Source organism: Artemia sp. Qi Xiang Cuo, chromosome 1 (assembly GCF_049724085.1).
Source record: "Artemia sp. Qi Xiang Cuo chromosome 1, ASM4972408v1, whole genome shotgun sequence".
Classification (NCBI taxonomy): Eukaryota; Metazoa; Arthropoda; class Branchiopoda; order Anostraca; family Artemiidae; genus Artemia; species Artemia sp. Qi Xiang Cuo.
The window spans coordinates 93,458,999-93,474,910 of NC_142794.1; the positions used below are offsets into that span (position 1 = coordinate 93,458,999).

Below are 15,912 nucleotides of genomic sequence, written 5' to 3' on the forward strand. Positions count from 1 at the left end.
CGCCCCCCTCAACGTTCCCTAAAACTTAATACCCTATTCATTCCTGAGATATTGCATCTGTGCCATTTTGAAAACCTGGATGCACTTAGACTTTTTTTTTATTGGTTCTATAGTAGCAGTAGCAGTAGTAGGAGTACCAGTCACAATTAGTTGCAGTTACAAGTAGTCAAAGTCGTTTGGAGTCGCAGTCGCAGTTCCAAGTAGTCGCAGCAGCCATCACAAGTAGTCGCAGTCGCAAGAAGCCACAGTTGCAAGTAGTTGATGCCACAGCCGCAAGTAGCTGTTGCAGTCACAGTCGCATATATTAGCAATCAGAGTACCAAGTGTTACGAGTCGCAGTTTTTTGGCGCAATTTGAAAAACAATAAGAAAATCAAACAAATAAAAAAAAATTATTTCAACTAAATCCAAGGAGCAATATTAACATTTACAATGAACATAAATTATTCCGTGCATGTGGTGGGAGGAGGGGGGTGCTGTCCCATCCTAAATCCCTCACTCATTACGATAAAATGATTTAGTGATATAAAAGTTTTATTCCAATTCAAAGCCTTGTGCTTCAGAAGTTGTTCTTAAAGAATTTGAGGAAATTCCAACTTTAGCGTACAGAGCAAGGATTCAGGAGGGGCAGCCCCCTCAGGTACAGAGCAATTTCTGTTCGTATTAAATTTTTCTTATTTGATATAAATTACGATGGTACTTATATTTATGTTTACTTAACACAACTGAAAGAGTAAAAGCGTACCCTACGGCGAGTATCAATCTCCACTTCGTTGGGTGGTTGTCCACTAATAGCCTTGCTATTTTCTATCATCAGCTGAAGCTGGTCGACAAAACCTTCACGTGCAGGGCTTTGAGAAGGATTGGGTGTCTCAGCATGACAACTGTCATCTGATGACGAATGATCCGGCTCTTCAGGTAATTCGCAAGTTCCAGACTTATTAGGGAGATTCTCGTCTAAAGTAAGAGAATTAAAAAATAGATAAAAAATGTTTGTGATATTGAATCAAAATACAGCGTCTCAAAATAAGAAAGTTATAGGAAAGTTAAATTTTAGATCACCAGAATTATCATTGTGGAGGTATTTTGGCTTAAAATCCGTCCAAGAGACTTCTACAAAAACTCAAGATTTGGAATATGCAGGGTTCAGTACTAAAGTGAACCAAGTTACGTCTTTAATTATTATCATATTCATGCCTAAGCATGACTTAAAAAATCTTTTCAGCATATATATATATATATATATATATATATATATATATATATATATATATATATATATATATATATATATATATATATATATATATATATATATATATATATATATATATATATATATATATATATATATATATATATATATATATATATATATATATATATATATATATATATATATATATATATATATATATATATATATATATATATATATATATATATATATATATATATATATATATATATATATATATATATATATTGATTAACCTTATAACCTTATTATATTAACCTTGATAAACCTTATTGATTATGTTATAGTAAACCGAAGACTGGCAGGATCAATACAAGATACTAGGGTATATAGGAGTGCTGTTATTGATGTTACAAGTAAAGATCACCATCTAGTAGTGTCAAGGAACAGTTGAATACTAAACTTAAGAGTTTAAAATTTGATAATGTGGAAGATGGTTGGAATAATTTTAGAAAAATAATTTGTGAAGTTGCTGAAGGTGTCTTAGGGAAGAAAGCCAGAACTGCAGTTAAGAATATTAGTGAAAAAGCTTTATGTTTAATAGAAAGGAGAAAGGACTTGCACAAGAATTATCTGAGTGATAGATCGCATGAAAACAAAAGAAATGTAAAGAAAGCATTGAAATATGAACTAAGGAGGTGTAAAGTGGAGGCCATGGATAAAATTGCCAAGGATTTAGAAGATGCAGCTAGACGGCATAATAGAAAAATATTGTACTGGCACGTTAACAAATTGAGAGGTAGTAGTCAATCCGGACTTGTCCCAGTTAAATATAGGAATGGGGTGGCAATTAGCGATAAGGAAAAAGCTAAAGCGAGATGGGCCGAACATTTGGAGAACTTGCTTAACCGAGATAGAGTCACAGGAAAAAATATAGACGAAAATGAAAAAGTTTGTGATACCTTGGTTGTGAAGGAAGATTTGTTTTGTGAGGAGGAATTAGCGACAGTACTAAACAGGATTAAAGAATAATAAGGCGCCAGGTGCTAATTGGGTGGTAAACGAGTTTTTTAATATGGTGGCTCTGAGGTTAGAAATAAGCTATTGAAGATTATGAATATGATTTTTGAAAAAGGGGAAGTACCTAACGATTTTAGGAAAACCTTAATTAAGCCACTTTATAAGAAAGGTGATAAAAGTGAGTCTGGTAATTATCGAGGCATTAGTCTGGTCTCGGTAGGTAGCACATTACTTAGTAATATGATACTTTTTTAGACTGAAAGTCGCCGTAGAAACAGTTTTAAGAGAAGAGCAGTGCGGTTTTAGAAAAGGTAGAGGATGTGTTGACCAAATTTTCACTCTTAGGCTAATAATTGAGAAGTGCCTAAGTTTTCAAACACCTTTGGTCCTCAGTTGGTCCTTTTGGTCCTTTGGTCATTATGAGCAAGCGTTCGATTCTGTTGATAGAGGAGCTTTAGTAAAGGTCTTATCCTTGTATGGTATACCGGACAAATACATTAAAGTGATTAATGCTGTGTAACAGAATAATACTGGTGTGGTTAAGGTAGGAAATGAGGTTAGCAGCTGGTTTTGTATTAAATTAGGAGTTAAGCAGGATTGTTTTCTATCCCCCTTTAATTGGATTATTTTGATGGACTTTGTTTTAAGGAGCACAGGAAAGGCAATGGGAGACCACGAAATCAAATGGGGAGGAAAAAGTCTCCTGGACTTGGATTATGCTGATGATTTAAGCATCCTAGATGAAAGTGTGAGCAAAATGAATGAAGTTTTAGAGGTTTGGCGAGTTCAGGGTGCTAGTATTGGTTTGAAAATTAATGTTAAGAAGACTAAGTCACTAATGCTAGGAATACGTGAAGGTGGAAAGGTGAAGTTGGGTAATGAAAAGATTGATCAGGTGGGCAGCTTCCTCTACCTTGGTAGTGTTATTATTACTAAAGATGGTGGGATCAGTGAAGATGTTAAAATTCGAATAGGCAAGGCTCAGGGTGTTTTTTTACAGTTAATAAAAATCTGGAAGAACAGGAAGATAAGTCTGCAAACCAAGATTAGAATATTAGAAGCTACAGTGATGACAGTGGTCAAATATGGCTCTAAAGCATGGACGCTCCGAAAAGCAGATGAAGATTTGCTAGAGGTTTTCCAGAGAAAATTGCTTAAGGATTGTTCTGGGTACCCGGCTGACTGACCGTATTTCAAACAATACGCTATACGAAAAATGTGGTTCAATACCGCTTTCTAGGTCTATAATGAAAGAATGGTTGAGGTGGTTAAGGCATGTTGTGCGGATGAAGGATGACAGATTGCCGAAGATTGTTCTTTTCGGCCAACCATCTAGGGTTAAACGGAACTCAGGTCTTACCCGTCTGGGGTGGGAGAACGTCATAAAAAAAGATTCAAAGGAAACAGGAACTTCATGGGCGGGTGTAAAAAGGAAGGCTTTGAATAGATTGGGGTGGAGGAGGAGCGTGCGTAGCTGTTGGCCTCAGGCGGCTTGGTGCTGCGATGAGTTGTTAGTAGTAGTAGTAGTATATCAGCTTCGTTCTAATGAATTTTATGGCGCTATTACCAAAATACTAAAAAAAAATAATAAGAAAAGTGAGAAGGAAAAGGAGAAGAAAGAGAGAGAAGAGAGTGATAGATAGATAACGAGAGAGAGAGAGAGAGAGAGAGAGAGAGAGAGAGAGAGAGAGAGAGAGAGAGAGAGAGAGAGAGAGAGAGAGAGAGAGAGAGAGAGAGAGAGAGAGAGAGAGAGAGAGAGAGAGAGAGAGAGAGAGAGAGAGAGAGAGAGAGAGAGAGCGATGCAGTAATTGAAATGTATCCGTGTATGTTTTAACGCACTGAAAATACTTTTATTTCAGCGCGAAAGTGAATCCAATCTAAAAATTCTTTCGTGCTTTCATTTGAAAAAGACTAATTTCTAATCGTTTTCCAAATCATGCCGGAAATCCCTCCTTCCGTGAACAATTTTTCCGGAAATTTTAACCCGCTAAAAATTTCCCCCCGACAATTGCCCTGGAACATCTCCACATGCAAAATTAAGTCGCCAAACAGAAAGTAAGACGGATAAAAAGAATTTCCTATAGTAATTTTGTCAAATTCCCCCGGTTTAGAATTTCCCCTGGAAAGTTTACCCCGAAGACTTCCCTCTCCACGGAAAAATTCTTCGCATAGAAACGTACCCCCAGCAGAAAACCCTCCCCCCAAAATGTCTGAACACACCCCAATAATAAACAGGCCTATTATACGTAAACTATGGGCAAATTTCACAACTTACAGCCCTTTCCCCAGTAGCTGTGGGGGTGGGGGGGGGGGGGTATTTTATCTCCAAAGGCATATTTATTGGACCTTTCATCTATGCAGAACAAAACGGCTATCTCCATTTCTGATCGGACGATTTGGGGGGGGGAAGGGGCGTGGGAGGGGTGCTAGCTGCCCTCCAATCGTTTTGGTCACTTGAAAAGGGCATTATAACTTTTAATTTCCGTTCGAATAAGCACTCTCCCGATATTCTAGGACCATTCGCTCGACATGATCACCCCTGGAAAAAATAGAATGAACACGCATCCGTGGTCTTTCTTATGGCAAAAAAAATAAACGAAATTTCACATTTTTGAAGATGGAAGTTTGAGACCTCTACAATAGAAATCTCTGATACGCTGAGTCTGATGGCGTTGTGTTTTTAATCAGCATAACAAGTCAATTCTTTTGCTTTATCTACTGGTATCAAAATTCCATGTTTAAGAGTTTCGGTTACTATTGGGCCGAGCCCCTTCTTACCTACTGTTCGTTACCACGAATTGCTTAAAAAATTCTATGAATTCGCCAGTTCTTTAAAACCATTATCTAACGGCAGTTATTTCGAAAGCAGAAATATATGTGAGGATGAAAAGATATACTTTGTTTAGGGTCCATAACCTTACATGAAAAAACGGAACTAAAAAATATCTCGACATATAATAAACATGCTACAACGACTTCAATATTCATACGTGTTCTGTTAAGCAATGCCAAAATGAATAAATGCATTTGGATAATATAAACAAGCCAAGAGTAAAAATAGTTAACAATTAACATAAGATAAAAGAGAAATAATACCAAAAAAGCTGTAGGTTTTACGCGTTTGAGTGCAAGTGCCTGCATTTGATTCATTTATGGTGTGGAAACAAATTATATCTAAACAGAGTCCATAGATTAGCTTTATTGATTTTTTAGGGGGGGGGGCAGTTTACTCAGATATATTATTCAGTACTGTATAGATCTATATTTCTACTGTCACTTTGACTTCGTCTACTTCCATTCAATTGCATTAACATTTCCATTCAAAATTCCTGTGAACTTTCTATTCTAAACCTTATAGATGAAGAATCCTCCATATTTGAGGGAAGTTAGATGCAATATTATCCTTTTTTTTTATCATTGAGCTTATTTAAAGAATTATAAACTACACAATAATTTTATAACTATTACACCGTACGCAAAGGTAATTCAAAGGGGGACTGTGTTATAAGGGACCTTATTTGTTAAAAATACCAAAACCCTATAAAAAATTATCAACAAAATTATCAATATAATGAGATATTGAGACTTGAAGCAAAAACTAAATTTAAAATTCATATTATACGCTGAAAAAAACAAGCAAATGTTAATAAGCAGATGATGCACATCAAAGAGCTCATGTAATTCAAAATTTCTTAAATTAATCAAATGAATAAAAAGTAAACAGGCCCACGTTTCTGTTTAAATTTAATGCATTCGATTCAGAAAAAAGTCAAGGAAGTCGAAGACAAAAAAATAAAAATAAAATAAAATTCTTGGATTTTCTAAAATAACAAAATGGAGAATTATTACGATAACATTTACAATATTTGTAAAAAAAAAAAAAAAAAAAAAAAAAAAAAGTCAGTTGAATATACATTAACTATCTACTTTAATAGATTTTCTAAAAAACATAAACAAGTCCAAATACTCTTTCTACAGCTGAACACATTTAGCAAAAAAAGAAGAAAAAAAAGCATGTACGACACAAGCTATAATATTGATGTAGCTTACCATAGTCCTACGCTTTTAAGCAGACAGAATGGCATGGTAAAAGTTAGTTATCATTTGACTTGAGAGCCATAAACACTACTATATTTAAAATGATCAAGATAAACAATTATGTCATTTTAATGTTAATAGCTTCAATTAGAAAAAAAAAAATTAAATAACTTAAACGAAGACGTTGAAAAGACTGAATTTCTTAAGATCGAACGAAATGTAAGGCATCAAAAGAGTTGATATCGCTTTGAGTAAAACTTTGAGCATTTCTTGTCTCCTGATATTAAAGTAAAATAAGCCAAATTCGACAATTAATCAACAATATAATCCAGAAAAAAAAAACAATATCAAAAGACTGCACAATTCTAAATCGAAAATATTAGCACGCACTTCAAATAATAGGTACGATACCTCATTTAATTAAGTTTAACACTATACAACAAATATAGACTACAAATTATGTAACGCGCAAAATTAGGTCAAATATCACTGGGACGCATCCCAACTTCACAGAAAAGGAAGAACCAAATATATAAGGTTCAATCCCAAAATAAATAAAAAAAATAAAAAAATCCACTTTGGGCACGGGGTAACAAAATGAACTGATTAAAATTTGAATTAACAACTAACTAAAAAATTAAAACTGATTTAAAAAAAAAATTGAAAAAACTAAAAAAAAGTAATTAAAAATAAAATAAAAATTAGTCACAAAACTAAAAAATTAAAACTGGTTAAAATTCTGCTACAGCGAAGAATATTCGTGAAGAATTGCGAAATATATTTGTCATTACAATGAGTCTGACATTGTTCTAGAAAAAACTGAGAACTATAAACTAGTGCAGCATTTCAAGTGGGTTTCGTTCCCTGCAACTCGGGAATGAAATATTAAATTTCATAGCCCTTAAGCAAATTCCACAACATCCCGATACATAATAAAGTCTAATTTAATATGTGAATACACTGACAAATATGAGGATATCTGTACACCAATATTAAAGAGTAATCGACTTGGCTCACTTTAATGCTAAACCATTCACACGCAAGCTGAAAAGTTCATTAAACGATATTATAAGACATCAGTCGTATTTCTAAGTTCCCGACTCATCGTTCAATCACGGAGGAGCTATCAAACTGATTGAAACATTTAGTTACTATCAATGAAAAACGTAGTGAAAGAAGAGAAATGATTGTAGTGCAATCAGGACAAGGATGTTTTTTTTTAGCTAGGATATCTGAAAAACTTACAGTTGTTTTGAGAATTTTTCATTTTCTGACTTTCTACCCAAATGCAAGGTCTTTTTAATGAAAACAAAATAGACTTTCAGGTCGATTTTCTTTAATCTTCATAAGCCGAATAAAAATAGCATAATGTTCAACAGTATTCAAAATGTATTGATTGTCTCGTTGGCCTAATTAAAATTTTTGGAACGCCCAAGAACCACGAAAAATCAAAATTTTGCATCTGAACTCGTGAAAAGTTTATGCCACTTGAGGCATATCCAAAATTTTGCATCTGAACACGTGAAAATTTTATGTAACTTGAGATAAGGTGATAGTGTTTCAGGAATTTTTATTCACTGTGACGTAAATTAAGAAGACTATTTTGTGTGTGTCATTTTACTAGTTCATGGAGTTTAAGGGGAAGCACGAAAAATCAAAATTTTGCAAAATTTGGAAAATATTCCACCGGTATTTTAAATTGTTTCCAATAAAATAAAAAAAATGCTTAGGGAGACGATGGCAATATTCTTTACGGCGCAATAATTGACAAAAAAAGTGTGAAAATATTTATGTTTCTTTATTATTTTTTCCCCCATGAAACCACGGAAAATCAAAATTTTGCATCTGAACTCGTGAAAAGTTTATGCCACTTGAGATAAGGAGGAAGTATTTCAGGAAGATTAGGGTGCATAGAATCAAAACATTCTTATTCAATGTGAGGTAAATTAAGAAGATTATTTTGTGTGTGTCATTTTACTAGTTCATGGAGTTTAAGGGGGAGCCCGAAAAATCAAAATTTTGCATCTTAACTCGTGAAAATTTTATTTCACTTGGGATAAGGAGAAAGTGTCTCAGGAAGATTAGGGTACATAATATCAAAACACTTTTCTTCCATGTCAGGGAAATTAAGAAGATTATTTTTTGTGAGCCATTTTACTAGTTCACGCAGATTAAGTGACGCATTATTTGGGATAGTTGGAGATAAAAACCCAATACTTTTGTCCAAATGTGAGGTAATTTAAGAAGGTTATTTTTTGCGTCATTATACTAGTTTATGGAGACTAAGGAAGACATTATTTGGGATAGTATAGGTGGGAGGGATTGGGGGATAAACATTCTAAGGAGCACACGTCCTTCCAATTTCTTTAGTGATAGCTAGGATGGTTTTCTCATTTATTTCTTGTTCAGTATTGTCTCTTACGGGAAAATTCATCGAGTACCTTTGTGTTATAAATAAAATTCAAAACTATTCCATAGGTATTTTAAATTGTTCCCAATAAAATATGAAAAATGCTTAGGGAGACGATGGCAATATCCTATACGGTGCAATAATTGACAAAGAAAAGTATGAAAATATGTATTTTTTTTTATTTTTAATTTTTTTCATTGTTTTTTTTTTCTAGTTTGGTACTCTACTTTTTTTCTTATTGTGACATCAGCTGTGACATACCAGCTGAAAAACAGAAGAAAATTCATCTTGATTTACTCGCTTTCGAACTCGAATGGAAAGGATAATTACACAGTCAGAGATAGAATGTCAGTAAAAAAGTGACGAAAAAGATCAAATAGAGGACAAGGGGTGATTGTGTTATCAAACCTTCGAATACGCTTCTCAGTAACTTAAACAGTAACCTCGAGGAACATTTTTTCAACATATTAGTCTAAATCATATAGGTGTGTATGAAATGTGCATGTGCGTTAGGTGTGCTTGTGCGTTACATGCGCGGCAATAGTAGAGCGTCTCTAGGGACATGGTCGGAATACAATTTCGATGGGTTATAATTTACTTTATAAAGCCCCCAAAGGAACAAAAAGTTCATTTTTATCCGTGAAAACAACTGATATCAAAGCATTTTTTCAACCAATATGCTTTACAAACTTGATAGATCACATTAAACTGCTCTTAAAATACCTAAAAAATAACGTGTAAAAACTCGAAAACTTCACTTAGACAAATTAACCGGCTTTTCAAAAAAATTTAATAAAATATTGAAAGTATCCAGCCCACTTAACATAAAATTCAACTTGGAAGCCTAATTTTAAAACTCGAAAAATATAATGTGGTTTGATTTATGGCAAAGAGCGAACAACTGCTAAGATAATCTTGAATTTTGTGGATGCGGTACCAGTTATAGTTAAAAAATTATACCAAATTGGGAACAAAACTCATCGTAGCCAGATTTCGCTTGTTGATTTGGCATCTCGGAACCTGTTGTACTCTTTCCAAGCTAATGTAGATTAGGTGCCTTACTCTGCATAATTAAGTCCACCAAGCACTGAGGTCTGATCAGCAGGTTTTAACCAGAATCCTGACAGTTTTCAAAACTATACATATTGTTTTTATTTCCTGGAGATTCGAGTAAAGTTCGTTCATCACTCTTATTTGAATTCCGAAAATTAGAGTCCTCACAATCCGGAGTAGAACATCCTTGATTAGCAACTATTTTACACGACCCGGCTTCCAAACAAGGATCAAATGAACTTTCAAAAACAAATGAAGAACAATGATATTCGTCAGGTTTAAGGGGCCCTAATATCTTCTCGCCACCGACTGGATCATCTTCAGCTTGTCCCCAACTGCTAGAAACTTCGCTAATAGTATTTTCGTCACCATGACTAAGCGTAGAAGCGATCTGATCTCGATCTGACCTGATCACAATCTGATCTCGATCCGATCTCGAGTCTGAAACCTCACTTATTTTACTAAGCACACGTGCAGGATAAACAAAACCCCCTATATCCATACCTGAAGGCCAAAGAGATAAAGAGGGGCGCTCATCTTCTGATCCATCATTCGATACAGAATCTGGATAATCTTCATATATCAAATCATTAATACGGTCTACTATCTGGTCTTCCATGCTAGTAGTACTACTCAGCGTGTCTTGACGCGTAAGTATATTTGTGTTTCCGAAACTAGTAGTGGAAGAACTTGTTAAAGCTTCGAAATTGAACCCTATGACAGGAGAAGAGCTCGTGTCTCCATTTCCAGATTCGCATTCTACTGATGTTTGATAAATTGTTTCGAGGCTTATTCCCACTCCACTTTGAGTGCCACTTTTAATTGATTTTTTGCTATTTCCAACATTTACAATTTCGCCAGATTCTAAAGTTTGGACTTTTTTACAATCGTTTTCCTCAAAAGATTGATAGGGAGACAGAACGTTGTCGGAAACAAGGTGTTCAATATTTGTCTTTCTTTGTTGGATATCTTCTAAACCTGATAAAGAAGTTCTGGGTGGCTTTACTGGTTCGATATTATTCCCTTTGGTTTTACGACGAGAGACTAAAAGCTTGTTTTCCGAACTGGGCGATTCACTATCTGCGTGTTTAAGTTCATAACGAGTTTCAGATAGAAAAGCAAAAGGAACCTCAGAATCAGGCGTGGCAGGATTATTTGAATTACAATTACTACATTCTGTATATGCTCCCTCTTTATAATACTGATCATTCTGCGGAGCTAAGCATTCACTGCATGTTCTAGAAGAGGATATACTTGCTGTCAGCACTTTCGCTTGGTTAAAACATTCAGTGCAACTACTGAAACTTTCTGAATTCAAAGAAGAAGACTCGCTCCTTTTTTTGACAGCTTGTGCATCAGATTTGAGTGCAGAAACAGGGCTATTTTTACCAATGTACGATTGTTCATTGAATAACTCTCCAGATATACGAGCTTTAGGTGTCAAATCTTTATATTTACAGGGATCTGGACTCTTGTTTATGCATGCTGTTTCCAAGCCATGTATTAGCAACCTGTTTTCAGAGTCTGTTGTGAATGCTCCTTCACAACAAATTTGGAATGATTTGTCCGAAATAAGATTAATATCTTCTTCAGTCCTTTCAAGCTCCTCATTCAGCAAACTACTTTGCGACGTTACAAGCTCCAAAGAAGGAAGTTCTTCTACTCCCAAAAAAAGAGATCTTTGAAAATCTTCCAGATAGCTGTCACTGTTTGCAATAAGAGAGCGTTGACTCAGGGAATTTACGAGAGCTGTCTGACAATTAGTATCTATAATGCTTGATTGCAATGTTTGAATTTCTTTGTCAGATATCTCATGGGTACTAAGTGTTGTCAATCCTTTACTGTCACTCGACGACGACCTACTTTTTTTCCAATAAATCTCTTCTGTAAGATTTATCTCGGATTTGTCAAAGTTAGTGCAAGCAGTTTTGGAATTACCAAAATCTTCATTTTTAGCTGAGTTTAGTTCTTTCTCAAAACACCCTGAATCCTTATCTGCACAAATAGATACAAGAGCAATACTAGAATCTTCGATTTCTGGAACTTCTGGAAGCACACTCTCACTCACTTTCATATCATCAGTTGACACATCAGCAGTACTACTACCCTCATCAACGTCGCCATATACTTCTTTTGACACAAAACCCTTAACTTCAAAACAAAATATAGCAGTCGTGGACTGTGGACTTTCGGTAATGTCGGGGCTGGGCTCTGAAGCTATATTTGATATGTTAGCTAGAAAATCAGGCAGGAGCTGGTTTCCAGATTCAATTGACAAAACATGCTGTGACAACATTGAAATCGACATGGCATTACTAGGGGGGTCAATAAGCTCTAGATCGACCGTTTTTTCCCTTTTAGTCGAATTTTCGATTGCAGAATTAAATTCATCAATATCCTCAACAAGGCATTCAAACTTGATAAGGTTTGTTACAGAATCTTTGAAAACAGCATTATCATTGAGAAAGAAAGCTCTTTCCTCTTTCGGTGTCGAAGCACCTACAGGAGGGAAATCACAAAAGGGCACAAGGCAATCTGTTTCAAAATTATTCAACGTGGAATCGGAATTAAGAAATGAGGCTTCAGTAGGAGCTCGATTCACTGAAGTTTGGCTAATTGAAAGATCAACATTATTATTTTCATTTAACAAAGGAAAAATATTCAGGTGCGGGGCTATTACAACATCGCTGTCATAAAGGTTCTCTCCGAGATTCTTTAAACAAACGTCACCTCCTGCAGGAAATAAGAATATATCAGCACTGCAAGTCCTGTAGAGTGAACGATGCGATTTAGAATTAACATTTAAATGTGTACTTTCTAAACTTAACGCCATAGTTCCTTTTGAAAGCTTCTTATAGCCGACTTTACCAAAAGTTGGAGAACGAAAAAATGCTCCATAATCAGGTGGAACTGTACAAGAATCAATGCTGTATGCACGATGCACAAGCGCCTGGGCCACATATTCACAACCGGGAATGTCAAGACTTGAAGCAGTAACAGGTCCTTTAGTAATTGGAAATTCATTTGGAGTAGGAATTATGGGTACTTTCAATTCAGTCACGTCTACAAAAGTGCATGATTGATCTACAAGATAATCCGAATATCTTTCATAAAAATTTACTTCTTTTATTATTGAGGATTTATCACTACAAGAAATTTGAATTGATGATTCTTCGGTTGGGCTATCATTTACTTCAAAGGATGTGTTCATTAGATGTGATCGGTTCTGTTTTTTTTCTTCAGTATTCACAACTATTTTGCTGTTGGATCTGAAAGGCTGTTTTAATACTTTTGTTGATGATTGATCGGTGTCATCATCAACCCACTGATCTTCACTCTCATCTTCACCGCTGAAAATAACAGAATCATTTCGCTGGTAGTGACCGCTATTTGGCAGCGGATGTATTCCTTTTGACACCATTGTTCTAGTTGTCATTACAATCACTTTCCCTTTCGTCTCTACATCTTGCCTATTGCTATTCAATTCTATCAGGGAGGTATCAACACAATTTTTTCCATTTAAGCTATTGCACGCAAGGAAAACAGATGAACTTTCTTGTGATATATCAATAGCTTTCAATTTGGGAATGTCTGGCAAGGATTTAGCGAATTGTAGTTCTGTGTCTGGAACAGCAAGAAACAAATTTTCGGCTGCAACTAACGAAGCTCTTCGAAAATTGTCTTTACCTTTTTCTGGAACGTTACAGTCCACATTAGAGACAAACTTGGTTCTGACTGGACTAAAAACTGGATCATTTTCGACATTATCAATTAGAGTTAGCTCGCATGGAGGCAAATTTGTACAAGTAAAATCAAGCGACTTGGGTCGGTTAGACTTTAGTGTCTTTTCAACAGCTTCGTAAAGAATTAGTGAAGATGAAGACTGTGTGCGGGTCATTAATCTTGATGAGCGATCAAATGTCTCTACTTCTGCTTCGACGTCAACATTTTTAGATGGATCAGGTATAGCGATACATTCGTTAGACTGATTTAATTCATTGTAATCCTCAGGTGTGCAATGACTATCTAGTCTTTCATCTGTAAACTTTGGCAAAACATAAAAAGCGGGTGCAATATTACAAGTAGGGCTATAAAATGATTCACACGATTCACTTTCAATGAACAAATCATGAGACACTTCTTTATGGAGCCTGTCCTCTTCAAGTAATTCATAAGACTCTTGAGACAAATTTTCATCGGTGCAGTCATTTGAGCCTGACCTCAAACATTTCGTAAGAGTACATGCCAAACTAGAAGAAGCGGGGGTACATATATTTTCCCTTGCTAAATCATGAATAAACTGTAAAGAAATAGTGCTGTTACTAATGTTGTAAAATTCTTCATATTCACAATCGCACTTTGACAAAGTACTGTTACTATAATATAGACTTTCCTGACCTGAGTGATTATAGATGTTATGATTCTCCTTCAGATCTGCTTCTTTCGAATGATGGATAAGGGCATGATGTGGAGATTGATTTACTTCAAAGACAGGTGCAGCGTTATCCAAGTTAGGAATGTGGCCAAGAGACATAGAAGCAAGGCTACCTAAAAGAAACCAGAAATTGAAATTCAGTCCCGAAATCAAAAGGAAAAGAGAGGCGTGGGATGAACCCTGTAAATACATCATCATACTTCTCAGGATCCTTCGGTTGGTTTTCATCCACAGGGTTTATTTTCAGAGCCAAAGGAACAGAAGAAATAGGTAAGGCTCCGACGAAAAGGTTTCAGTACCTCAATCTGAGCAAAGGCCCGATTGTTGTTTCTTGTTGTTGTTTAAATAGCAGTTGAAGTAGTGTTCATAGAGAACAGTGAATGGTAAATTTAGAACCAGTTATAACAATAAATTTCTTTAATGTTTTATATTTTTGAATACATTGTGTTTATAATTGTGGAAAGGAAATTTATAATGATGGAAAAGCTTTTTTTGTTCTGTTTTTTTTTTTTTTTTACTGAATAATGATGATTTTTTTTCTTAAATGATTTTTATTTTTCATTATTCTACTTTTTGAGAATTGAGGGATATTTCTTTTTTTGTGTGGGAAAAAAAGAAGGGCCACAATTTGGAAAATATGTTTAATGGCTAAAATAGGCCACCGTAAGAAGATTTTCCTTTAGTGGGAGGACAGCTTTTATTACGGTAAAGGCAATTTCTTATTTGTGGATGTTTTTTTTTTTGTAGTATATGGTGGTTTTAAGTGTGTCCAGTTCGGGTGCAATTAATCGTTTTAAAAAGGAGTGCGGGTGACGTCTAAGGTTAAAAGTAAATTTTTGTTAAAGGTTGTCGTCACTGAAGAGTGGAGGTGTTAAAAAAAAAAAAAAAAAAAGAGAAAGCCAAATTTAATTTAAGTACATTATTATTGGCTAAAATGAAGCCATATTGTTCAATTACACACCATAGTTTCATAGATACTTTTTGTGTTTAGATATATCCCCAAAAAATCTAGTCCTACGAAAAGCCTTAAAATCTTATTTGCAGCCTGCTGTGAAGTTAGCAAAACACATTTAATTGTGCCTAAACTCTTTTATAATATATTTGAGTCTAATTCTGGCAAGAAATTTATTTTTACCCAATGTTCCTAACTTGTTCCGAAATAGATTATTGAAATGTCTTTATTTCAACTAGAATAACAAATAGTCTCAACCAAAAGATACTGGTTCTGGATTCTTTACGCTTTCAATAGCACACGTGTTCGGTCAGAATATCTAATACTGTGTCAAACTGAGAATTAAAATCCTTTTTTGGTGGGTGTTGAACATTGGCATCATCCTCTTGAATGGGCATCTCTGAACATTTTTTAAGTATTTTTGCTCTTTACTGTAATCAAGAAAATTTTATTGGGTTCCATAATCTTTTATAGACTTTAGAAAAAGAGGCGTTCTAACAGAAAAAGAAATTCTTTTTTGTGGATGCTTACCATTGACAAGAGCATTGTTCAATGCTGAACATTGAACATTGGGCATCATCCTCTTGAATGGGCTTTTCTGTGCAATTTTTTTTTTAGTATTTTTAATCTTTACTGTAATCAACAAAATTTTATTGGGTTCCATAATCTTTCTTGGACTTTAGAAAAAGAGGTGTTCTAAAAGAAATAAGATCCTTTTTTTTGTTGGTGCTTAACATTGACAAGGGTATCACCATCTTGATGGCCTTTTTTGAGCATTTTTAAAGTGTTTTGCTTGTATCATGTTCC

The 15,912-nt window shown here is 34.8% G+C and overlaps 1 protein-coding gene across 1 annotated transcript in view; it reads right to left on the reverse strand.

Moving 5' to 3' along the window:
• Positions 1-15,912, reverse strand: part of Cdep (Chondrocyte-derived ezrin-like domain containing protein) — a 161,626-nt gene that overhangs the window by 52,133 nt on the left and 93,581 nt on the right. Inside the window, exons 11-12 of the mRNA XM_089087847.1 lie at positions 14,117-14,266; positions 745-956 (exon numbers count right to left, since the gene is read on the reverse strand). Of these exons, the coding sequence (XP_088943973.1) occupies positions 745-956; positions 14,117-14,266 (362 nt within the window). The remainder of the gene's footprint in view (positions 1-744; positions 957-14,116; positions 14,267-15,912) is intronic.